Source organism: Pseudorca crassidens, chromosome 3 (assembly GCF_039906515.1).
Source record: "Pseudorca crassidens isolate mPseCra1 chromosome 3, mPseCra1.hap1, whole genome shotgun sequence".
Lineage (NCBI taxonomy): Eukaryota > Metazoa > Chordata > Mammalia > Artiodactyla > Delphinidae > Pseudorca > Pseudorca crassidens.
In genome coordinates this window covers 76,478,612-76,506,394 of record NC_090298.1, presented here as the reverse complement: position 1 = coordinate 76,506,394, position 27,783 = coordinate 76,478,612, and the positions used below count along the sequence as shown (strand labels likewise).

At 37.6% G+C, this 27,783-nt stretch overlaps 1 protein-coding gene across 15 annotated transcripts in view; it reads left to right on the top strand.

The window, feature by feature from the left end:
• Positions 1 to 27,783, top strand: part of MCTP1 (multiple C2 and transmembrane domain containing 1) — a 541,379-nt gene that overhangs the window by 335,878 nt on the left and 177,718 nt on the right. For all 15 annotated transcript variants that reach the window (XR_010942040.1, XR_010942041.1, XR_010942042.1 and 12 more), the window contains 2 exons: positions 9,576 to 9,762; positions 14,597 to 14,690. Coding sequence is in view for 12 of the 15 variants with exons in the window: in XM_067731247.1 (XP_067587348.1) it covers positions 9,576 to 9,762; positions 14,597 to 14,690 (281 nt within the window). In the remaining 3 variants the exon portion in view is untranslated. The remainder of the gene's footprint in view (positions 1 to 9,575; positions 9,763 to 14,596; positions 14,691 to 27,783) is intronic.

The following is a 27,783-nucleotide window of genomic DNA, read 5'->3' as shown; positions in this document are numbered from 1 at the left end:
TGAATACTGGAAATTATGGCTCTTCCTTCTCTAAATAAATACAGCATTTGACACCTGATGTTAATGCAAAGGCAATTAGAACAGCATGCCTTAGTGAAAAGTACAAAGTTTCAGTATAATTAAGAAAGATATTTGTATATAATTCAAAAGGGAGAATTAATGGGTTAAAATGTCTAGGTGTCTGAGTAATCTTTGTACATAAAAAATACTGAATGGTTGCATTTGAATAAAAAGTAGCCTATGCATTTACCAAGATACTTATAACTTTTTCACCATTATAATATCAAGTGAGTTAATGCCATCTGGTTGTTAAATTTTACACAAAAATAAATGTACCATGAATGGAAAGAAACAATAATAATAGTGCTTTACACTGTATAGGGCACTATTATTACATACATTAGTTCAATATTAGGGGGTAAGAAGGATGCTTCCTATTGTACCAATTTTGCCGGTGCAAAAAGTGAGGCAGGTTTAGAGGTATAGCAAAAAAGGAGGTTTAGAGATTGTTCAGCTAGTGTGAATTTGGGACGATTGATCTGAGACTCAAATCCAGCACTCCTGATTTTAAAGTCCATGCCCCTTTCACCTCGGTCTGGTATTCAGTATGTCCTGAAGCCATTAAGGGCTCGATAAAGTGCCAAGAAGTCAGTAAACCCACTTGGGTGGTGTGCACCGTACTGCAAGTTTGAACAACAAATTTTATCTGTCGCTAAACTACAGATTTCAAGTGAAGGTGAAATAATGTTAATCTGCATGTAATTATTTAACTTTCTGATCACCTGCATTTTGGCAGGCAAGACGGACTGCCACCTTTACGATAATCAGCTAATAAATCCTCAGGATTGTTACACTTTTATGCAGAGCAGTAATCTGAACAAATTGTCTGCTGACAGCTGTGGTAAATTGCCAAGAATGAGTGCTGTCAGAGAACAAGTTGTTTTTATGAACGTGCAGAGTAAGTAAATCCCGTGTCAAGCAATTTCATTCAGTCAGAGTTATTTGCAATCCAATATAGCAAGATTTATAGCATTATTTATTAGTGTGCAAAATGCTTTTTTATCTTTAAAGTGGCATTGATTTGGGGCACATATATTTTAGGTTGGTGGATTACTACTAACTTTATTTGTTGCATTGTGATCAGGGCCGAGACATTGGTACTGCCCATGACAATAAAGTGCTATAGATGTACACTTCAGTAGAGAGTTCTATTTCAACACAATTTTTATTAATAATATAGAAGAAAAAGTTATCCCAAATGGGCAAGTTCCGGGTGAAGAACAAATGCTTTCAACCATAAAATAAATCTATGACTCTATATTTAATGCCAAAGGAAAGAGAATGTGGAATGAGTACCTCCTATGTACTATACATAGTACATGTACGTCTGTCCAGGTATAGTGTGGAAAATGAGGAAAACAGCCTTTGACTTTGCATGTTAACCAAATTAATGTTTTCTTAAAGTTGAAGGTCACTGCGTTTGAGCATTTGACACTCTATAGATTCTGATTTGCAGTGTTTCTTATTTGTGATATAAATACTATGATGATTGTTCTACTTCCTATGTAAATAAGTGTAGGAGCAGTCCTGCCTCATTATTAATTTGAAAAAAGCACAAAGATAACTAGTCAGAAAATTCTAAACTGAAGAGAGTGTTTAATGAAATCTTTCTATTTCACCATTTTTCTTACTAAGGATTGAGTGAAATATCTTATTTGGGAGAGAGACAGTATTTCAGTAAAGAATGTCATTGATCCTTGTCTTGGCTTTTCCTAAACTCAAGCTAAGCCAAATATATTAAGATTTTAATCCATTTTCTTTCATGGCTTACTATTTTTTCTGCTAAAGATTTTCTCAGAAAGTTTATACTCACTGCAGTATTTTGTCTACGATAGGCATTTCCAAAGACAGTTTCCATGCACCATGCAGTTTCCAAAGACAGTGTGTGTATTAAATAGCTTACCTTCGAGGCAATGAATGGGGAAGCTCCCAAGTTTGTAGAAGTATGCTCTGATAAAGCCATCTCCCCAAAGACAGTTGGACAGTGACAACTGCTGACAACAGAAAGGCAATAACTGCATTAGCAGTTAGTAATGTCAGAGGTGGCGTGTTCACTGCATAATCGTGAAACTTGAAAACACATTAGTGGTTACCTATTGAATTCTTTAAAATGCAAAGATTCTAAAGAATTATGTATCATATTGATTTATAATATGAGATCTTATACTATGTGTTTGTTTTACTAACGTAAAGTAGCTCTCATGCAGTAAATCTCAAAAAGCTTCCTAATTTTATCGTTAAATTTGGTCCAGATTAGTAAAATGTGTTTTTAGAAATGACCCCCCCCCACCAAAGAAATTCTATAGAGGCTTGTCTTCCTGTCCTGAAGGCTTCATTTTTAAATGTCCTCTTATCATGATGGCTTCGAAATATCATGAGCTATTACTTCAGGGCACAAAACACACTTAGAAGTTCCTTGTTAGAGGAGATGTAAATTTTTGTTGCAGATATTCTTCCTGATAAGTTTAAGTTGAATTTTGTTTGAATTCTTGCTATATCTGATTATGCCACATTATTGGTTTGTAAATCAGAATCAGAGTGTAGCTGACAGACAGATGGGCTAGGAGTAAACGTGTCAACTCTGTGTGTTCTTGTTTATCATTCTGTTCACTTATGCTTGTTCAATTAGTATTATATTCAATCCACAGTTTCTTTACTGGGATCTTTTATTTTTTAATTTTTATTTTACATTGGAGTATAGTTGACTTACAATGTTGTGTTAGTTTCAGGAGTACAGCAAAATGATTTAGTTATACATATACATATATCTATTCTTTTTCAGATTCTTTTCCCATAGAGGTTGTTACAGAGTACTGAGTAGTGTTCCCTGTGCTATACAGTAGGTCCTTGTTGATTATCTATTTTATACATAGTAGTGTGTGTATGTTAATCCCAACCTCTTAACTTCCTGGGATTTTTTAAAGCCACTGTCCATTTTGTGAGGATTAGTTCAGTTAAAACTAGATGATATAATCTGTAAGTCTACCTAACCGAGCATATGTGGACTGCAATTCACTGAAAGCCAGTCAGCAAGTTCGGGGGCCACTGTCAACCCCCCCATGTCATGCAGCTTCTGCTCATCCCTCAAAATACTTGCAGGTCACACGTGACATATCTGATGTATGGGCTACCAGTGTTAATGCATATATAAAATATTTATGAAGTTTGAATCCTGTCCTATTTTAAATTAAAAAATACATCCAAATAGGCCTAACATTTACTTCCTGTACCCCGTGTGTACATCAACGGTGCTAATCACAAAACTGTTTCATCTGAGTAAAACTCTCATTGGTTACTGGTTTAGGCATGGCAGAAGGAAAGGCGGGGAGAAAAAAGGTGACAAGAATACTGAAAATTTTCTCCTTGAACTTAGGGGAAAACGTCACCAAATAAATGTGATATATTCCTTTCATGTGACTAAGTAATGCATATAGTTTTTAAAAGGTGCAAAGAATTTCAAGCTTTGCTATGGAAGTCAGTAAATGTGAAGTCTTGCCATCACTTAATTCCTCTGAGCCTCAGTTTCCCCATTTGTGGAATGTAAGAAAATAGCTCTCCAATCTCAGTTTTGAGTCTCTTTTGATTCTTCTATTGATGATTGATTGATGAGTTCGGAACAGACAGTACATTTTAAAATTGTACAATATCAAACTAAGGCATATGAGATAATAAAACTACATATTATAGTTACATAGTACTTTCATCTTTTCAAAGTAGTTTTTCATCTGTTATTCCTGTGTTTTTACAATTCTATGCAAAGAGAAGGCATAAACGAGGAAAGCTGATGCACAAAAAGTTTGTAACTTGCTTGATATCACAATACTAATGAATAATTCAGCTTTGTTAAAACTTTGGTGTTCTGAACCCTGACGCGCGAACTCTGAAGCCGAATGACTTCACTAAAAGCAACACACTAGGTCTGCGGTAGTTCCGGAAATAAGGATGTGAAAAACCAGAAGGCTTAGAAAGGGCTGAATCCCCCAAATTTAACAGAGGCCTGACACACAGTGCACTTAATAAATAGTTAATGAATGAGTGAATGAGTGAGTGTTGGAAAGAAATCAACCCACTCTCTGGGAAGACAATATAGAAATGGTAGCATGAGCACATTACATGCTAATCCTGGCTCTGCCACTGTCGCCTTTCTGAACCTCTGTCTCCTCATCCATAAGTACTTTAATACTTACAGAGCACCAACTATATTCCAGCTCTGCGCTAGGTGCCTGCCCTTGAGGTGTATCAGGAGATTGACAGGAAAAGACATTTCAATGAGAATTAGTTAAAAATTAGCCAAGCAATAGGTAGATACATCATCTCAGGCAGAGGGGTTGCTTCATGCAAACACAAAGAAACAGGTGAGCCCTAGCATGGATGATGGGAGAATTACAAGCTGTCAGGAATTACTTAAGTAGTAAGTGTAAGTCAACAAATGACACCCAAGCTGATGGTAGGTTGTGGAGTGCCCCCATTGCCTTACTAAGGATATTTTATAGGTGGTGGGGAGCCAGGAGTGGGACATGGTCAGGTTTGGGTTTTGGACATCTGTAACTGTGGGGATTAAATGGTACCAATAATTTTTGCCTTCGACCAGGTTCCCTAGGAAACAGAGCTTGAGGCAGGGATTAGGTGCTGGTACTTAATTGGGAGGTACAATCCCAGGTCCTGAGAGTGAGAGAGAAAGAACATGAGGCAGGGAAGACTAGGAAGTAATGCACGGTGATAAGTTACTGGGCTGGCCATGTTCCCTGTGTTTCAGAGACACAGTGGTTGCCCAGCAGGTGTGCCCACTTGGCCACATGTGGACAGGCAATATGGAGAATGCTGCTTTGGAATGGTTTGTGAGAGGGTGGAAGGCATGGGGAGTTATCTTCCCATCACCTATGCCATTGATCTAAGTTCACCCCGTAAGGAGAAAACTTCTGCATTGTTTCATCTGGTTTCTTTGGCAGTTGATCAGGAAGCCAGATCCCATACTCCACGGTGTGGCTTTTTATCCAAGTGCAGAAGTGGCCTTAGAAGCCAGAAATTTGGGGCATGTGGCAGTTGGGCCTAGATGCACAGTGGCAGCCAAGCAGAGTGCTCAGCCCATTTGGGCAAGTGAAAGTTAGGACAGTCCTAGGCCAGCCCCAGGTGGAAGACCTATGAGGACTCAAGCCCAGCTGTTTGGTCACAGTGGTGGGATGAAGACCAGCCCCTTGGAAAGACCCAGCCAAAGTCGAGGCTGAGGCAAAGCAGGCAGCTGAGGACCCAGGAGTTCCTTGTGGAACCCAGATATAAAACAGATGTAAGGGGAGCTGTTCTTTGAACAAAAGAGGAGAATCCATACTCCCTTTTTCACTCCATGCATGGTGACCTGGATGCACCGCCCCCCCCCCCCCCCCCGGCCAGTGCTCCTTAGAAGACAATTTGATATTAGGTTAGATTGTCTGCCTTCTGGCACCAGCATTCAGACATTTTTCAGCAGGGTAGAGGCATAATACGTCTGAGGAATAATATTTCATTGCCTGTAAGATGAATTTGTTCTCTTACCATTTTATTGGTCTGAGGAATTGCAAAGAATGGAAGATGTAAACAAGGGTAAACATGGATAGAGTTATAATTGTGGAATTTGAGGTTTTTGAGAATTTGAAGTTCATCTAGTTCAATTCCCTCATATCACAGATGAGAAACCTGGAATTCCAGGGGCTAAGTTGTCTTGGAAAAGGTCATCCAACTAATTAGTGACAGATGGAAGGCTAGAACCAAGGGAATCTGATGCCCAGTCTCGGGCTCTTTCCCCTGTGAATGTGTCTGTGTATATATTTTTGGAGTTCATGAACTTGCTTCAATACTTTTAAAAATTTGCCTTTTCATTTTCATAACAATATAAAACCATCAATTTTTGCTTATTCTGAACCATCTGAATGATCGCCTAGTATTTCTGTAACCAAACTATAGTGAATCCTTCCTTTGTTGAGAACATAATAGTACAGGTAAGCCAAGTACAGGTGAATCTGCCTGTTGGACTGCTATAACCGAACACCATAGACTGGGTGGATGGAATTCAACAGAAATTTATTTTTCACAGTTCTGGGGGTTGAGAAGTCCAAGATCAAGACAAAAGCAGATTTGGTGTCTGGTTTCATGGTTCATAAACTGCTGTTTTCTTCTGTGTCCTCATGTGACAGAAGGGGTGAGGGATCTCTCGTGCTTTTTTTTATAAGGGCACTAATCCCATTCATGAGGGCTCCACTCTCATGACCTAATCACTTCCCAACCACCCCACTTCTTAATATCATCACATTGGGCACTAGATTTCAACATATGAATTTTGGAGAGCACACAAACATTCAAACCATAGCACTGGCCCCTAGTAATTAGTCCTGAATTCACTTTGCAATACAGTATGTCGCAGGACTTCCATCTTTGTTCATATTTATTCAATAACAACAAAGGAATAGCAAAAGCTTTTTCTCCACCAAATTCCAGCAATAATCTGATTCGATACCCATTTAATGCAGATATCGGTGATGCTGTAATGCTGACTTTATCTTGAAGTTAATAGGACAATTTTGCTTGGTTATCAGGTGACATTTTGCTTTAAATGGCATCTGAGGATTACTCCTCAGCAGAGTCTTTAGATGAATAGGAGATCTGAGTAACCTCAACTAGCAAAAAGCATCTTGAATTCATTAATGCTCTCTTTTCAAAATATTTGTATACATAGGCATTTTCTATATTAGAATGATTATAGTCAAAATTCTGAACCATTAAATATAGGACAGAACCTGGGACTGTTTCTACGAGTGTACCCAATATTGAAAATTTAGTTGCAGCAGAAAGGTATAATCCTTCCTATAGATGTGCAATGGTAATTTAAATTTTATTAGTTCCATAGCTTTTAAAATTCAATTTGTAATTTTTTCTTAGTTTATCGTCTTCTAAGAGCAATTACTTACAGCATTCTTCCTAGTTCATACATATTTTTAAAGCATAAAAATAACACGCTTCTGTACTTGAAACCTGAGTTAATGTGTCCTGTTCAAAACAAGTCTGGAGGGGCTTCCCTGGTGGCGCAGTGGTTGGGAGTCCGCCTGCCGATGCAGGGGACGCGGGTTCGTGCCTCAGTCCGGGAGGATCCCACGTGCCGTGGAGCGGCTGGGCCCGTGAGCTGTGGCCGCTGAGCCTGCGCATCCGGAGCCTGTGCTCCACAGCGGGAGAGGCCGCAGCAGTGAGAGGCCCGCGTACCGCAAAAACAAAACAAAACAAAACAAAAAAAAAACAAGTCTGGATATCACCCCGTTTAAGAGCTGCCTCACATAGCACATTCCTCTAGGATGCACAATTACAGCAATGACAGACCGGTTAAGGAAAAAGCCTAGATCTTAGATTCCGGAGTGCTAGGTTCAGGTCTGGCTCTGCTAATTACTAACTGTGTATCTCCATTGATTCATGTGACTTCTCTGGCCCTCAGTTTCCTCATTGGTAAATTAAGGAGATTTTGAGGATCACAAATCCTTATGCCTATTGGCACTGGGTACAGAATTAAGTGAAATAGTCCAGCTGTAAGTTAGACAGTATTGGGGACAATAACTCAGAGGACATTTGCTCTCTCTTTAAAGTTATTTAAATTCAAAACTTTTTTAGCACAATAAAAACAACAAATCTATGGACCAGCTTTGATCTGAGAGTGGCCAGTGTGCAGTTCCTCGACTGCATCTTTAGAACACCTTCCCCAACTCTAAAGACTTAAGTGCAATGACTCTAATATATATAAAAGAGGAGGAAGGCCAACACCTAAATGACCAGCACTTAATGGTAATAGGCATAAAAGGAATCTTCCAGAAGGTTTCAATGTGTTTTAAGAGCGATGCAGTATCATACATAGGAATAGGGCATGAGCAGGACTGGAAATGCATGATCAGAGCGAGTGAAATACCTTTCTTGGTCCCAAGTTAACTAACCAAAAGTACTATCTGAACTGTCATCCCTGTTCAATTCTCCAGTGTTATACTCTCAATCTAGTCCAAAGATTCATTCACATTCAACAAATTATAGGTTAGGCACTGTGCCAGATGCTGGAAAGATCTGTAGAAAATCATATTCATTTTTCTCCTTTTTATTAGAGAATGCATTTGATTAGCTGTTCTTCACCGTTGCATTTTTTAACCCTAAATTTGTTCCAGGTATTATTAAGAACTAATTCCAATTAAAATTTGAATATTAAATAAGGCATTTGATATGTTTTTTCATCATTTAGAATCTAAGGGGACAGCATGAGAGTATTTTGAAACGGATATTGTGTTTGCAGAAACAGTGAGGTTACTTGATATACATCCTAACTTTAGGAAGATGTTTTCCTGACTTGGTACAGACCCTAATTTCCTGCTGTCTCGATAGTTAGCATTTAGTGCATGCAAATTTTCTATCACTGACCAGGACGTTTCTATTCTTCTTCATTTCTTGCATCTATATTCCTCTTTCTCCCAATTGTTCCTAGTCTGGCTATCTTTCATGTCATTTTTGATAGGCAAAAATAAAACATAAATGTCAAACTTTGATTCAGTTTCTAAAATCACTCTCACTAAAGATGTTTGAACTCAACCATAAGCTTTGAGGCCCTATTCATAGATGTTTAACTTAAAAGCAAAATAATAAACAATAAATAGAGTGAAGAATAAGAAGGGGCAAAAATTTAATCTGTCCCTAATAGCTGACCACCCCTTGTTTATGACGATACCACATCTATTCTTATAATTGGCTATTTCCTGTTTCAAATGTCTTTTATTCATGTCTGCCCCCTTTCTCTCTGTTTATTGCCCTTGTGGTTTTGGTCACCACAGTATCTTTCTCTCCCAAATCAATTGACATTTTTATGAAAAGAGTCTGCAAAGTGTTCAGCTCTGAGGAGGTGATATATCGAGCATGGGTTGCCATACTATTACAAAGTCTCTCTTCAGGCAACTCTCGTACATAACACTTCAGCTATAATGTTTTCAGAGGATTTGTTTGTTTGTTAACTTAGATTTATGCAGTGTTCTATGAATAAATTGGCATGGTTTTAAAAATGTAAAACGTATGACATCATCATAGTAAATGGTCTATTCTCTGCTTAATAACATTTCAGAACGAGGGCAAAACACCTATTGTTTTAGAGTGACACAAAAATTCACTCTTGGTAGTTTGCCTCTTTAGACAGCTCATATTAATCTCTGTAAGCAAAGCCCCACTGATCTGGGCCATCTAGGGACTGAAAGCCCCTACTGATTTATAAATATGGTGACAGTGGGTAGTAATCAAATCAGATAAGCACATTTTTTTGCATCTTACAAGAAATAAGCAATTAGATACTAAAATAATCAGAGTCTGAATTTTGTGAAGTCAGCTGACATGAAATACATATGCTTCCAGTGGTCCAAATGGTATTTCCATTGATTTATTTTTCACATAGCTCTGAGCAGCCTGCACCTCCACTGTTTGATGTGGAAAAAAAAAAAAAAAAAAGCCTTTTGCTAATTCAAAACATTTCTTTTTAGGTGCCAGATCGACCTGTCGGCTCTCAGTAGGGAACAGACACACAAGCTAGTGTTGCAGCTGGAGGAAGGGGAGGGGCACCTGGTGTTGCTGGTCACCCTGACAGCTTCGGCCACAGTCAGCATCTCTGACCTCTCCATCAACTCCCTGGAGGACCCGAAAGAACGCGAGGAAATATTAAAGAGATATGTACGTATGTAAGCCTCCTCCTTCAGGGTCATGGGTGACTAGAAGAGGTTGTAAATAATTTACGTGGAGTGATAGAAGTACATCTGCAAAGCTGTCTGACAGATGAATCAGCAGAAGCAGAAGGCTAGGCAGATGCAAATACCATGCATATCTTTGCAGAAGCACTTGGGGTACCCATGGATATCTAGACACCTGGTCTTCTCTCAACTCTCTTCCAGAGCAAGTTCTAGATTCTGAGATTCTCCTCAGTAATTTTATCACGCCACAAAATTAGCATACAGGGAAACTTCCTGTAATGGAAAGTTGAGTTTATATAATACTTTAAAATGAGTTCATTGATTATTTGTCATTGGAATTAAGATTTCCTTGTCTTTACAAATTTGAAATGGAGTTAACTGCACCTACTTTTTAATTAGTAGGTTGGTTACTGGAGGATAGTCACAGAAATAATTTTTCCTTTCAACTGCTTAGAAAAGCCTCACCTCATTCCTTTAATTTTTAAAAATCGAATGTGAAATATAATGAAAAGGAAGCTTTCTTACCTTTCAATCAGATGTAGAGTGATAGGGTGGCATAGTGAGTCACTAAAATAAGTACCCTTCTCAAATTTTATCAAACCCAAACATTCACAACCAAATCTACCTATTTCCCAGCATCCTCACGGTCTGCATTTCTCACCATGTAGTTTTCTTGAATCAACAGAGAGGGGAGCTCTTACTCCATTGTTCTCTCTTAGTGAAGCCTCGAGAAAGTGAATGTCTCGGTACCCGTGAAGCTGGAAGAAAAAAGAAAAGCTTTTGCACTTAAAATTACAAAGCTTGTATTGTACAATGCTGCCAGGTGTTTAGAAGGCTCCTCTAGACACTCAGTCATGAAACCAAGCTCTGACTAACAAAGAACCACTTAATTTTCTTTTTTTTTTTTTAGATTTTAAAATATTCCTATTTGCTGACTGACATCCTTCCAATAACTGAATTTAATAAAGATGTACCTTATCAGGCTGTGCAGATAACATGAAGTGCTGGTACTAATGCTCTACAATATTCTTCAAACAGATTAGCAGGATGTGTGCTTCAGCAAATTTATTCTGGCTATCTCCACTGAATCAGCTGTCTGCTAATGCTTGTACAACTCATCCACCAATGGTGTTATCATAAACAGTTTAATAGAGGTGACTTAGCAAGGCTAAATAGTATATATTTTTAAACCACCTAAGAGCCAAAGGTATTGTGTGGCCTCTTCTAATATATAATTGCAGTTGTGAAAATTATTTCACATTTTGGTACCCACCAAGACATATTCTCCTGTTCACAGAAGTGAGACTCATGAATTAAAACAATTTTAAAGAAATTAATTCATATATTAATATAAAAATGATTCTAGGTATTATAATATTGTATTTGATGGATTAATATTTGATACTATCCCATATATTAGAATGATACTACGGGCTAGGTAATTAGAAATGATCCAATTACTATTATTTTTTTTTCTTTTTGCTGTAAGGGATTCCTTAAATCAGCCATTTCCATTTAGAATTTGAGTATTTGTTTCTATACCTACTTTCAAATATTAGTTATTATTTCAGTAAAATGGAAAATATTATGTGGATGTCCCGGCTAATTCTCAGATTATATTCTGCTCAATATACTAAAAAGTGAACCAAGTTTAAATATACTTTTTTTTAAGCCCTGAATTTCAAGCATAGGCCTGTATCTCCCTTTAGAATCCTATTTGCTAAGAAGCTAGTGTATGTAATATAGCACGTGTATTATGATTACTCATAGCAACGCAAGGACAAAGATCTATGATTTAGGGTTTCAGAGTGTTTCCTTTTTATTCTATAGATTATAAAATGAATGAATACTGTATGATGTTTGAAATATCACTTGTTTTGGAGAAACATACAATATAAAAGAGTTTATTTGGAGAATTATACATATGTTTTCCTGTGAGAACTTGTGTATTTATTTTTTTGTAAGTTTAGGTTCAACCTAAGAATTTGATTTTGCTCTGGTTCTGGTGAGGAGAGTAAGTGGATTGCCCCACTCTCATAAGAAACAGCCCTGAAAAGGTTCTCCGTTGCTGTCATTCAGCTGTTCATTGCAAAGCATTGAAGCCCCACAAATTAAACAGACGTTACTGTGTGTGCCATTATTTGATCACCCCATTCTGAAAAGATGGCTAATTCCATTTTTCTTTTTTTTTTCTTCTTTTTGCGGGGCGGGTGGTGGGGAAGCAGGGAAGGTCAACAGGGGGCGGGTAGTAATGGGTAGTAGACCAAGAGCGATTGTATGACCTTTTCAGAATGGGGATGCTGAACCCTTGCTCCCCCTTGTCACAGTTTAAAAACCAGAGGAGCTAGTTTAGAGAAGAAGTTGTTAGCATTCCATTTTTATTATGACATTTCACAGTCATCTGATTTAATGTCCCTTGACCGGATTGTCCACCGTGAGACGATAGGCTTGAAATGTTATTTAGAGCATTGATAAAAGGTGAGCGGTTCTAAGATGACAGCGAGTCATAAGGCTGGTGGTGTGACATTAATTTTCTCCATAACAGAGATGGAATAAGACGTCACGGTGACAAGCTGTCAATCAGTTCTGGCCCCTCAGAGCATCTCGATGCCATAGGACGGGGTATTGCCTCTCCCGTAATAGAGCTGAACTGAGTTGCTCTCCCTGACAGCTGCTGCAGCCATAGAGAAAATATATTATACAGCCTTTCATTAAAAAAATAAAGAGGACTCCTCTCCAGAGCCTTTCAATCTTTTCCCATCTATTGAGGGCTGAAAGGATGCACAGCAAATCATAGATTCCTCTGCTATGGAAATTTCTGGCTTCAGAAGCCATCCAGGTTTTGAGGCCTTCTAAAATAACCATAAATAACAAGGCAGGAATACCTCTTGATGAAGCATTCCTTAAAGTTATATTTTTAAACTGATATATTTACATTTTTTGCTTTTTTTTTTTTTGATGTTCTTATTATAATCCATGTGTTACTGGCCTAAGCAGTTGAAGTTTGCAATAAATTACTGAGCGTCAGCTGACTCGAGGAAATGAAACCTTCAAATAATAATTACTCCTCCAAATGGAAAGCAGAACTTCGGAGCTGAAGCACCAGAAGCAGTGTGACTCTGCAATGAGGTTACCAGTATGAAAACGATTCTCTGACTGAAGATATTTGTTTTAGTCACAGTGAAACTTAGTTTAAATGGCTCCTAAAAATTAAAGGACAGGCACCTTTTGCTAAAACTCTTCTCCATCGTTAGATTAGGAGACTTACCTGGTCTGTAACACTCAGTAAGCTCTGAGATAAGAAGCAGCTTCCCACACCTGATCATTACGACCTTAGGAAGACAACATGCCTACAAATCTCTGAATTATAATACTGCGGTCTAAAGTTTCCGCTTCTAAACCCTTAATTTACAGGAATGTAAATGGAGAGAGAAGTGCATTTTTATTGAACCCTGTCACCGGCGTAGTATCAACACAGTTTGGGTGATAAACAACTGTTTAAAAACAATAAAAGATTAAGAGCTAATCCTTGTGCTAAACACTCTTTTTTAAAAGTTAGGCTCTGAGATTACACGTCTATCTGCATTTCCTCCTCTCAGTGTGCCAAGGTCAGAGCATCAGTGTAAACAATGACTAGTCACATGGGGTTGATAAAGTTAATATCGCGGTAAGCTTGTGCTTGTCAGTCTTCTCACATTCTCAATGCAAAGATGGGAATGTTCCGTAGTAACATTTTAATAGATAACTTTATTAGGTAAAACTATGTTATGCTCCCGGTTTTAAAGCATTTTAACGATTATGATAAAGAAGCACCTTTGATTTCCTGAATAAAAGTGCTGATCTTGTCATGAGAAAGATGCAATGAAGCATAAATAAACAAATGCATATCATGTTCTATAGGTTGATTTTACTCTCTATTTGTGTCTGTTAATTAGAGTTCTGAATTATTGCTATCCCTCTTTTAATTCCTTCTGGTATACGCTTATTCAAACGCTACCATTATTAATTTATGAAATTAAATAGGTTTCAGCATTTGGATCTGATTCCTCTATCAAAATTTGTATACTTCTATACCTACTACAATGAAAAACAAAATTACAAATTTAAGAAAAATTACTCATCCCTTTTGAATTTATTTTTTAATCAACTTGATTTATTTTCGAAGGCAAAAATAAAACAAATAAATTTTAAAAACACCTAAAAGGTGTGTGGTAGAAATACGTCTTTTAAATCAAATATTAGAAAATAGTGTTAAATAATTTAACCCTTATCTAGCACCTACCATTTGCAAATCTGCCCAAGAAGAAAAGAGTAGAAAAATAATTAATTTAATGTTGTCTTTCTTATTCCCAAAGTCTGAAGTGTGTTACTTAACCAACAACTTAAGATTCAGTATTAAGAATCAATAGTCTACAAATCATCATGCCCACAGATAAAAGATTTCTTGGAGCGCTTTGGTAAAGGAGACTGATGGAAGAATGCAGACATGTTGTATTTTATAATTTATTGTTCATCATCTACTGCTAATTACTTACGGGGGAGAAATGTTGTGGTATTTTTTACTCTTTCAAAAAAATCTACTTAGCAACAATTATCTACATAAATGTGTGTTTGCGTGTGTGTATGTGTGTGTGTGTGTGTGTGTGTGTATACATTCTTGATGGTGGAAAGGTCATCTGTACTGAAGAAACACAAATATCCCTTTGATAACTTAAGCAGCATCCTGAGATCAACTGTAACACTTAATGTTTCCTCAGCGCACTCTTTGAGACCCTTTATGACCTTTCTTTTCTAATACTGATGTTGGGTTCTTTCAGAGCCCATTGCGGATATTTCACAACCTGAAAGATGTGGGATTCCTCCAGGTGAAAGTGATCAGAGCAGAAGGGTTAATGGCCGCTGATGTCACAGGTAAGAGCCGATGCAGTTTGCCTTTTGTAAGAGCCTATATCAAGCAGCATGCAAGGTGTACACCATATGATGACTGAACTTTTCATTTCACCTGACTCGATCATCAGAGTAAATAATACAAAGTTTGTTGATCTTACAAAGATTTGCTATCCACCTGATTTTTATACTGTCTCTGCTTTTTAAAAGAAGGGTCACATGTTAACAAGTAAACAATAAAAAGGGAAACAACTTTTGAATTGTTGCCTTCTCCAAGGTTTAGTCAGCATAGTGGTTATATTGCTTCCAGGTTTCATCATTTTGGCATTTTGGGGTAGTAATGCTGTATCTTTTTCTCTTAGACAGTATCAGCTTCCCTCAGATGATATTGTAGCATCAACACTAATAATTCAAACATGCATGAAATCTGTTGCATATTTCACTGAAAAGTTTAGATACATAATACTCAATTCCTTGGTATGAACTGTTGGTATTTGGGTTGCTGATACAATTCCTTAGCTGTCCAAATTCCCTAGCACATCCCAGAGATCATTCTGGATCTAAACTAAACATCTACATTGTTCTAAATTTTTTTTTAACCAAGAAGCAGGCCTGTAAAAATGCCAAACTCAGTATGATGTCTTAAAGCTTCCTGATTTGGATATTGCTGTTTCTGTGACATGTTGATTAATTAATTATTTCATCAATTACCGACATTAAATTATTGTTTTGAATTTGCAACTATGTGAGCATTCACTTATTCTTTAATTTCATAGGCTTTGAGGGGTATTTATACAATTCCTTAAATTGTCCATCTCAAGGTGGATAATAAATAGGACTGATTTGACCAATTTTGCGCAGATTTCCCTGTTCCTGAAAGAAAGTATCCACTTATTATTTGTGGAAATATGCTTACCACTGTGAATGGCCAGCAAGTTGACCCTTAAATGGTAGCTAACTTATTTGAAGGGGAGAAATGTATTTTTCCTACCATATAAGGGCTTGCAAACCCATTACATGATCACTGCTGCCCTTAATTCATGGAACAGAATCAAAACCTAATTAAAAGATCACATGCCTTAAAGCTAAAATAGCAGATGTCTGTTCAAAAATGGCAATATTTAAAATTTTTTAATGTTTGCATAGTATTGAATGACTATTTACTGTATGATAAAAGTAAAAATGTTGAGAGTTTACAGTTTCTTTAAAGAGGATTTTATCAACTCATTTGTAACCAAGAAGATAATAACAACTGTCAGATATTATTTCAAAATAGGCATACCTGAAAATAGTGGGAGAGAGGATTGTTTGTAATCTTTTTGCAAATATACTGACTTGGCTCCTTGTACTAAACAATTAGTGAATGCTAAGTTTATTCACTTTGTATTTTATTTCTGGTGTGGTTAAAGTCAAATTAATCTGGACACAATTATTTCTAAATTATTATGCTGCTTTCGTTATTAGAACCAACAGTCAACAGTGAATGGTTGACTAACTGCTTTTTTTTTTGTTGTTCACTTTGGACATTAACTTAAAGACCAGAACAGGAATTCAGGGCTGCTTTTACACTACAGAGGTTCTGGCCAGCCTTTGATTCCCAGCAGCAGGTAGATTCAGGAATTCATGGCCAAGATGTTCACCATCATGGGAAATATCTTCACTTTTCTTCAGGATTTTCTGCGGGGTAGGGGAGCACCCAGTGTTGGGCTAAAAACATCTGAAGATAGGGAGAAAAGCCTAAAATAAAAAGTATCTCAGAGGGCACCTAAGTGTTCAGAACTATCACTGGGTATTTATAGTGGGCACAATAATTTCTTATAGAAAAATTCAAGTCCCCTTTACTTCAAAAGTTTATATACTTGCCCATTACACAAGTTAAATGCAATTATTATGTTTGTCTGTCTTGGAGAGAAGCTGTCATTGCTTTTGAAACTTCATGAATATGCAAACTATATTAAGCCAGTTGGCTTATATGCCACTAAGCAAGTTAAAGTACATGTTCTCTTGAAGCTGGAAAAAATAGATATATTTCTTTCGTAATGGTTCTAGGTAAATTAATGTGACTAAGAACCACCTTTTCCCTAGGGATTCAGTGAGACATAATTTTGATCTGATAAAATGAACTTTAATTTGGGGAATACTAAATAACAGATTCTCCATTTTTTCCTTCTGGTTTTAGGGACATAATGATTCCTCCTTCCTCACTGACCTTATAATCTAATGTGCTCTGAATTGAATAAGAGAGATGTTAAACTATTCAGGGGCAAGAGGATAATTCAGTCTTTGACCTTGCTCACTCTTGGACCTTTTGTGGTCTTTATGACATTTGTGATGGTGGCAGAAACCGAGGACCATGTTTTTAAGACAGAAATGTCTGAATAGTCTACCAAGTTTTTAAAAAAGTCTTTACTTCTGAAAAGGATAAATATTTATATGTATACTGATCCTTCCTGGTCTTTGTCATGAAATTTGGGTATCATGAAATTCGAGCTTATCACAAATAAGCTATTTGCATACTTTATCTCCTACTTGCTCAAAGAAGAACTTTAAAAATATGTTTTATATCTCAGTGGATAATCATAGTCAGGCTCTACAAGATATTCAGCAACCATTTGAGGGAAGGGAGTAGAGTCAATGGTGCGTCTTCAGATGCTCAAATTAGCGTCCATTTAGGATTGTTGTGGATGGAGAGGGGATATTTTAAATCACTGAGAGCAAAGAATATTTTTTGACCTGATATAAATGAGGCTATAGCTATAAGATACCTAGTTGGTTTCTGAACACTTTCCCAGACAAGTCCAACAACACAAACTCATATTTGCCCAACTTTACCCTATATTTAAAATATTTTTAATGATTAAAACATAAAGTTAAACTTCCATAGTTTAAGCAAAAAGTTTTAAATAACAATATTCTATCATTTAGCATGAGCACAAGAAAAAAGAGATTCTATAATCTTTTAAGTAGCCATCAATCTTACTGCAGTTACAAAGAGTTTTTTCCTTTCAAAATGTAAAATTTTTCTTTTGTTACAACACATTCATTGAGAAACATTGTGATACTGTATTAACTCTGTGTGAATAAAAAGCAATTGAGACTCTCTTTGAATGAGTGAGTATAAAGCACAAATTACTTTTTAATGAAACCCTCAATTCTTTCCCTTTCCACAAAAAGCCTATAGCCTTGTTCAGCTGAAGTCTACTACAGTAGGTCACTTCAGTTAAGCCCCTAATAAACTGTTGACAGTCGAGGGTAGTTTTTTCTTCCATCTCAATAGCCCAGTGTTGGACAGTGCACTTCAAATCATTAAGGTTAATACAGATTTTAAAAAGAGATTAACTCTGGTGGTTAAGGCCTCAATTTACAACTCCCACACATACACATGCATTGAGCGAGGCACAAGAGTGGATTGAAATTTCAGTCAAATTGTGGGCAGCCTTTCACAGCCTGAGAAAGTGGCACTCCGGTTTTCAAAGTTGGTCAGCTAAATTCTTCGTGAGGGAAAAAGTTTGATTAACTGAAAAATACTGCACGGTACAACTTACTTACGTTTCACGTAACCAGTGAAAAGGTTAATGTCTCTCTGGATCATCAAAGCAAAACCTGCAGGTCGTCTGACCCTGTGTTCACTGGGGGAAGACTCTACCACTAAATCAAGTGCTCCCTGAAACTGGACAGATTGTGAGGAGAGAGAGACCAATGGTGGATTTTTTTTTTTTTTTTTTTTTTTTGGTGGTGGTGGTGGTGGTGATGGGAAACAGTTCATGTATGTTGGAATTTGTCTTTTCTAGTTTCTAATTATTCTTCCTTGGACGGGGCCTAATTTTTGCTTTCAGCCGAACATTTAAAGTCTTCTGTATTGAGTGGGGCTTTCTTTGCAGCGTATTTAGACCTGGCCTATTGGTTCTTTCAAGTTCTTAGAGAAGAAAAAGAAAAAGGTTCTTCTCCTCAGCCCCTCCCCTTCATTTTCCCCTGGGTTTTTTTTGAGCTCCTGAGGAAGAGGTCACAGCCTCCCCAGGGATTACCAGCCACTCAGTTTCAGAAACACTGATATGGGAAACTGTGAAACCCTTTCAAAAGATGCCCTACCTTTTCACTCTATTAAAAGGTACACTAATATAAAACTTCTTCACTCCAGGTGAATTGATCTCTCAAATTAATGCACCATCTCTTTTAGGAAACAATAGAGGGAGAGAGAGAAAAAAAAGGAAGAGAGGGAGAGAATTTTACAGTTAACATAAGCTGTCATTGAAATAGTCCCATTAAATGAGCATATCTTTTTCTAGAACAACACTACACATAAAGATTTGTAACTCACCAGCTCCATAGTCTGGAAATCTACTAGTTTTTAAGAGAGCTGTTGACTACCCCTTTTTTTGCATAGACTTTCCCATGTTTTTCTTTAGGAAAACTGTCTTCATTGTTGGAAAATATTTCAGTAACAAAACAGCAGAAAAAGACATGCTACGGTTTTTTTATCAGCTTCCGTGAGAGTCTTATTATCTTAAGAAATAACAGTTAGCAGCTCAGATTCATTAGCAGAGCTAAATTTAAGCCCCATTTGACAGGCTGCCTAGAAAACATTTTGTTTTGCTGTCTGTGGGCTTTAATTAAGATGTGTTCAATTTCAGTCCTCTTCAGTCTAGCCTCCACACCCCACCCCAACTTGCTGTGTCACAGACCGGCGATCAGACACTTTCAGATGGTCCGGCCCATGACTTTGACCTTCTGTGCAGTCCAGCGTTCCCTGGGGAACCGTTCAACTCATGAGGTCTGATTTCACACTTCCAGGATGCCTCAGCTCTCTTAACAATGACAGGGAGACAAAGCCCTTTAGAGCAGGCCGCATGGGGACTTGTTTAAATTGGAAACCAGAGAGGAGTCAAGGAACAAGGTTATGGGCTACAGAATAGTGCTTTTAATAAAGAGCTCACAGCTCCGGCTCAGCTCAAAGAAGTCTACCTCTGTACAATTAATTGAGCCATTTATCTGGAGCATCTTAGGTCTCTACTTTCTCACAGATTGTGTGGTAAATATCAGCTAGGAAGCAAATGAGATATGCATGAAATGAATTTTAACACTTTGATTACTGTGCCTCCAGTCTTCATTAAAAGTAAATTTATTTGTATTTCTGACCTCATTATCAGTAGGCTGCCTGCATTTTTATTGGTTCCTGTGATTTCCAGCTTGAGTGTGTCATGAAGGTATATTTTATACAGAGATTTGGATTTATTATTCTTGATATTTTCTCTGAATATTATAGGTCCATTCAGAGAAAGAAAATGAAAAGGTAGCTGTACAGAGAAAGGCGAGCCTCTTCTTTGAAAGTTTTATATACTGAATGCCAAGCACATTTACATCCAAGCTATTATCCTTTTAAAAAATTAACTCTTGCGGGTTACTCAAGCAAATTGCATACGATATGAGCAATTGTCACTTGAGTGGCTCTCAGAATATGATAGCTCTACCGGTAGAAGTAGCTATGCTGTTTCTTTTATAGAATTGTAGCAGTTTTAATTTTTTTTTAATTTTATTTATTTATTATTTATTTTTGGCTGCGTTGGGTCTTCAATGTTGCGTGCAGGCTTTCTCTAGTTGTGGGGAACGGGGGCTACCCTTCGCTGCGGTGTGCAGGCTTCTCATTGCAGTGGCTTCTCTTGTTGCGGAGCACGGGCTCTAAGTGCACAGGCTTCAGTAGTTGTGGCACGTGGGCTCAGTAGTTGTGGCTTGCGGGCTCTAGAGCGCAGGCTCAGTAGTTGTGGCGTACAGGCTTAGTGGCTCCGCGGCATGTGGGATCCTCCCGGACCGGGGCTCGAACCCGTGTCCCCTGCACTGGCAGGCGGACTCTCAACCACTGCGCCACCAGAAAAGCCCTGCAGTTTGAATTTTTAATAGCATATGACTTTCATTGCCCTCATCACATTTAATAACACTGACGATATCTGATAAATGCAGCCTTAGAATTTATGATCATTATTTAAAACCTATGTTAGAAGAAAAGAAAATGGATATCCTTTAAACTCTACATAGTCCCATTGAAAGTATTATATATCTAATGCAGTGGAATTCCTTCCTGTTTGTAATTAGCAAGGGTAAAATAATTTACCCAAAAAGGGGGTTATTTGTGGATGTAACTTTTAAACTTTCACTATCTTAAAATCTTGAAACTGTATTTCTTGAGCTTCCCTGGTGGCGCAGTGGTTGAGGGTCCGCCTGCCGATGCAGGGGACACCGGTTCGTGCCCCGGTCTGGGAGGATCCCACATGCCGCGGCGTGGCTGGGCCCGTGGGCCATGGCCGCTGAGCCTGCACGTCCAGAGCCTGTGCTCCGCGGCGGGAGGGGCCACAACGGTGAGAGGCCCGCGTACCGCAAAAAGAAAAAGCAAAACAACAAAAAAACTGTATTTCTTGGAACATAAACCAAAGTTTTACACAAAATATATTTTAAATTTCCCAAGTATGCTTTATTTCCTTTATATAACCTAATGTTTCTATTTGCATTTTAATAATTAAGCTTGTAGAAGACTGTTAAGCAGATAGTATACTTTGAGAAGAAATTTCATGCAATTTCGAATGCATTAAAAACATCCAACACCTGACATTCTTATCATTATAATATACCTAGTTTAGAAAACACTATGACGCACATACATGTTAAATGTCTTAACACTATATAAATCTCTTCCGTAAGAGTGAGACTAGACAAAGGCATCACAAGGAAAGAAAGCAAATCATTGCTCTTTATTCTTTTATGCCACCATATTGCATCTAGAAATAAAAGTTGCTTCCTTTTAGTAATTTTATTTTTAAAAAGCTAAATCATAGTCTAATTATAGAAATGCAAAAGTATCCGTCTAAAACCAAAAGTTGATAAATTTGTGAAAAGAGGAATTAAAATGAAAATTTAACATAAGGGCTGGTGAGGCCTGAGTCTGAACTAGTGTTTTACAGGGAATTACAGAAATCATGTGTGATTCATATGCAGGTCACATGGTTAGGAGATACTGCTCTGGAAGAATAGGTGGGATGACAAAAGAGATTAATAATTGGGTTTGATATGCTCTAGAGGTGAAGGACTATGGGCTGAGAAAGTGGTGGTCCCACTATCAATGGGAAATGAGGAAAAAAGAAATACTATAAAATAATTAATTGAGTTCTGTGGAACTAAGATTACAAAATGATCCTTTGAGTAAAGAAATAGAGAATTGCTGATTTGGCTTGGAGGGCTAGCTCCAGGGTTTCACTCAGTGCTGGAAGAAATGCTTTCAGGTGTTAGAATTAGTGTTTAAAATTAAACTATTATATATATTTTGTTACATTATGATATTGGTGTGTAAATAAGAAATGCATTTTCTAGAACGGCGGGTTAGGGAGGTGCTGCAGACAGGATCTGGATTTAACTAGGCTATTGAAATAAAATCTTACTACAGGGATGTTTGGATGATATGATAGTGTAGTTAGACTCATAAATGACTAAACCTTCAAGCCCAAAGGGTGATTATATTAAAGGATTAATGGCTAAATGGAGGAATGCAGGGCTCTATCCTTGGTCTAACCTGTTCAATGTATTTACTAATGACTTTGAGGAGATAATTGGCTGCTTCCTTATCAAACTTGCTAGGAGGCATAGTTAATTCATTTTACATGAGACCAACATATGTATGCTATTTATATTTATATATATATATATATATAATTGGTACAATATACAATTTATATATATATATATAATCAACAGACTGAAATGACAGGCTTAGTTCTGCAAGATGAACATTAAAAAGTATAGATCAAAAATCTTACCTCTCTATGAAACAATGATGTCTTGCTTTAACAGTAGAAAATACAGAAAAGACTTTGAGTCTGACTTGAGTTTAATCTCCATGAGAGTCAATGATACATATGTCAGTTTTGTTACATTGAATAAAAGGAGAATGTTGAGAATGATACTGTCTTTTGGGCTCATCAGACATCCTGGGGTATGAATTCAGTTTTAAAAGCTACACTTGAAAGAAGGACATTGACAAACTAACCAGAAAATATCCTTGGTTGGTATATCTGGCATTTTAAAATCAAGGCCATTGAAAATAGCTCAGTGAAAGTGATAATGACAATAATAGTGGCAACGAATATTTATTGAGACCTTATCACATGTCAGACACTACCCTAAGCTTGGTACAAGGATTATCACAGTTAATCTCACAACAATCTAATTAGGTATTGTTGTTATCTCCACTTTACAAATTAGAAAACTGAGGTGTGGAGAGGTTAAGTAACTTGCCTAGATCAACAGACACACACACACTCCAGCTTGTACATGGCAAGGCAGGGATGCCAATCCACATCTATTCAGTGAAGCCATGAAGTTGAACCAGAGAAAGGAAGATGTGGAATTGGATATGATTTCTATTGTCAATTATCCAAAGCCTGTCATGGGGAGGGTGTTGATAGGTGTTGGCAGAAGTAGTAATGGCCAAGGTTCAATCCAAAGAGCAAACTTCCTTCTAGCACGTTTAATCAGAAAGGGATTTGTTATAGAGTTTTCAATGGATCACAGAATCTTTGGAGGCAGGAAGGGTCTAAGAAAACAAGCTCTAAGCTCACTTTCCAGAAGTTAATACTAAAGCTACATGAAAGAACCAAGGAGTTGCAGCTCCTGCCACATGGGTATGTTGGGAAGACATTGTGTCAGCTGCTTACACTACTCCCGCTTGCCGTGTGAGCAGAAGCAAAATGGACTCCACACCCTCTCAGATACCTGAGTTCTAAAGTCAAATCTTAGGCAAGTACCTCTGATTGGTGCAACCTAAATCACATCTGCAACCCCAGCTGCAAGGGAGGCCCTTGTGGCCTCTCTAGGTCAGGAAGAGACATACTAGAAATAGTTAGAATAGATGCTCAGCAAGCCATCCACACTGTCCAGTGCAGGAGAGCAGGTAACAAACATGAATCAGACACTCTCAGTGACAGATGCTGTGCCCCTCCTTTACACCCGTTATTTCATTTAAACTTCAAAAATTACTACAGAGGGCAAATCATAGAATAGACAAGAGCTAGAGAGACATAAAATGTAAAGAAGCATTTCCCCCAAATTATGATTGCCAAAAAATAGATCAGAATATTCCTGTGGATGTAGTGATTCCACAGCGCTGGAACCTTTGAAGCCAAGCCTGTATGACCACCTGGTTGCAGAGGGGATTCAAGTCCTATATGAGCTTTTGAACTTGACCTCTAAGGCTTCTCTCCCAGTCCTAAGAATCTGAGATCCTGCAAAGGGTGCCAAGATGAATAACAGATACCTGAATGAGTAGATATTATGTAGAAGAGAAATAAAAAGACAAAGATATCATTCTAAAGACAAAGGCTTGACAGATGGCAATTTTCAGCTTTATTGCCTAAAAATATAAAAAGGTTTAATCACCTAATACAGTTCTTAATTTTTTAAGTCTAAAGAATTTTATTCCATTGCAAAAGACCTCTCCAGATAGTTAATTTACGTATAGGAAAGAGTGTCTGAAACCTCATGCTTCTCTGTGGAGAATCTAATTGAATTGAATCTATTTGAATATATATTTACAAAAGTCCTAAAGTGTCTTCAAGGGCTTGGAAAATCAAAGGAGCTTATGATATATTTTTATACTTGGTATTTGAGACCAAACAACTTTTGTGTTTCTAATCTAGTAATGGCACTTGTATGTAGTTTCTTATTAAATATTAATGGAAAATAAAGCCTTTAAATGTTTTTTTACCATAATTTATCTAAACTCTTAAAAGCTTAGACATAACTTCTCTATTGCCTCTCCTCATTTTCTAAATCCCATAGTCTCCTTTTTCTTTATTTTCCAGTTTCTTGTCTGTCTTGTTTTATTGCCCGTTCATCTGTCATAAATTTTGAGCTTCCCAGCTAATACCAAGAAGGTTTACTTCTAGGACTCAAGAATGCATCTAGTTAAACACAATGCTATAAATATTCTTTTGCATCTAATTCTATATACCAAATAAACTCATGTATACATTAAGCTGTATTTCCATTGCTCTTAGTCATGGTTCTCCAAGTGTGACTTGGGAACCTCTGGGGATCCCCAAGACCCATTTAGGAATTTGTGAATTCAAAACTGTCTTCATAATAATACTGAGATGTTATTTGCGTTTTTCACTGTCATTCTCCCATGAGTGTACAATGGAGTTTTTCAAAGGCTACATAATATTTGATCACTCTTATGTTAACATGTCATGGACTTATTATTGTTATTTCTTAATGAATGATAGGTTACATCTCTCATTTTTTTTAATTGAAGTATAGTTGATGTATAATATTATGTAAGTTACAGGTGTACAATATAGTGGTTCACAATTTTTAAAGGTTATTCTCCATTTATAGTTGTTATAAAATATTGGCTGTATTCCCTGTTGTACAATATATCCTTGTAGCTTATTTTATACCTAATAGTTTGTACCTCTTAAACCCATACTCCTATATTGCCCCTGCCCCCTTCCGTCTCCCCACTGGCAACCACTAATTTATCCTCTATATCTGTGAGTCTGTTTCCTTTTTGTTATATTCACTAGTTTGTTGTATTTTTTAGATTCTACATATAATTGATATCAGACAGTATTTGTCCTTCTCTGTCTGATTTATTTCACTTAGCATAATACCCTCCAAGTCCATCCATGTTTTTGCAAATGGCAAATTTTCCCTCTTTTTTATGGCTGAATAGTATTCCATTGTATATATATATACCCCATCTTCTTTATCCATTCTTGGACACTTAGGTTGCTTCCATATCTTGGCAATTGTACATAATGCTGCTATGAACATTGGGGTGCCTGTATCTTTTCAAATTAGTGTTTTCGTTTTTTTCAGATATGTACCCTGGAGTGGAATTACTGGGTCATATGGCAGTTCTATTGTCACTTTTTTTAGTAACCTCCATACTGTTTCCAGAGTGGCTGCACCAATTTAAGTTCCCACCAACAGTGTACAAGGGTTCCTTTTTCTCCACATGCTCACCAACATTTGTTGTTTGTGTTCCTTTTGATTATAGCCATTCTGACAGGTGGGAATGATATCTCATTGTGGTTTTGTATTTCCCTGATGATTAGTGATATTGACCATCTTTTCATGTGCCTATTGGCCATCTGCATTTCTTCTTTGGAAAAATGTCTATTCAGGTCTTCTGCCCACTTTTTAATCACGTTGTTTGTTTTTTTGATTTTGAGTTGTATGAACTGTTTATATATTTTGGATATTAACTCCTTATCAGTCATATCATTTGCAAATATTTTCTCCCATTCAGCAGGTTGTCTTTTCATTTTGTTGATGGCTTCCTTTGCTGTGCAAAGGAAATTAAGTTTAATTAGGTCCCATTTGTTTATTTTTGCTTATATTTCCGTGCTTTAGGAGACAGATCCAAAAAATATTGCTCTGATTTATGTTAAAGAGTGTTCTGCTTATGTTATCCTCTAGGACAGGGGTCCCCAACCCCCAGACCACAGACCGGTACTGGTCTGTGGCCTGTTAGGAACCAGGCTGCACAGCAGGAGGTGAGCGGCGGTGAGTGAGCGAAGCTTCATCTGTATTTACAGCCGCTCCCCATCGCTCACATTACTGTCTGAGCTCCGCCTCCTGTCAGATGAGCGGTGGCATTAGATTCCCATAGTTGCACAAACCCTGCTGTGAACTGCGTGTGTGAGGGATCTAGGTCACGTGCTTCTTATGAGACTCTAATGCCTGATGATCTGAGGTGGAGCTGAGGCGGTGATGTTAGTGCTGGGGAGCGGCTGCAAATGCAGATTATCATTAGCAGAGAGGTTTGATCACACGGAGACCATAATAAATCAGTTGCTTGCAGACTCATATCAAAACCCTATCAGTGAGTGGCAAGTGACAATTAGGCTGCATCTGGTGGCAGGCTTTAAGTCAGAATCCGACACCTAGTTTAGTCTGCACATGGCCGACCCATTATTTTATTTACCACTTTCATCCACGCCTCTCTCCTGCACTGTGCTCTTGTCTCAGTCACAGTTTTGGTAAGCCCACAAGCTAGCCCTAGCCAAAATGAGTAAAAAACAAACATCGCTAGAGAGCTTCTTTGAAAAGAGGGAAAGACCCAATGATGAGACACCAGAAGTAAGACTGCCAACAAAAAGAAAGCTGCATTTAAAAGAAAATACCAAGAGTCCTACTTAAATTACAGGTTCATTGCAAGAGGTGATTCACATCCTCCAAGCCCACTTTGTTTAACGTATGACAACTGGCTATCCAACAAAGCCATGAAACTTTCAAAACTGCTTCACCACATGGAGACCAAGCACCCTGCATTAAAAGACAAGCCTTTGGAGTTTTTCAAAGGAAAAAACGTGAACACGAAGAACAGAAGCAATTATTGAAGGCCACCACTTCATCAAATGCGTCTGCACTGATTCTTAGTGGCTAAACTCATTGCTAAAGCTAAGAAGCCCTTTACTGTTGGTAAAGAGTTGGTCTCCCTGCTGCTAAGGACATTTGTCATGAACTTTTAGGAGAGGCTGCAGTTCAAAAGGTGGCACATGTTCCTCTTTTGGCTAGCACCATAACTAGATGAATTGATGAAATAGCAGAGGATACTGAGGCACAATTGTTAGAGAGGATTAATGAGTCACCACGGTACGCACTCCAGGTTGACGAGTCTACTGATGTTGACAACGAGGCAACAATTCTTGTTTTTGTGCGATTTATTTTTCAGGAGGGTGTGCATGAGGATATGTTATGTGCACTTTTGTTGCCAGCTAACACCACAGCTGCAGAACTATTCAAGTCTTTGAACAATTACATATCAGGAAAACTGAATTGGTCATTTTGTGTCAGTATATGCACGGACAGAGCAGCTGCCATGACTGATGGCTTTCTGGTTTCATTACTCCAGTCAAAGAGGTTGCTTCTGAATGTGAGTCTATGCACTGTGTCATCCATAGAGAAATGCTGGCTAGGTGAAAAATGTCACCTGAACTTAACAACATTTTGCAGGATGTGATTAAAATTATCAAGCACATTAAAGTACATGCCCTTGATTCACGTCTGTTCGCACAGCTCTGTGAGAAGATGGACGCAGAGCACACACATCTTCTCTTATACATAAAAG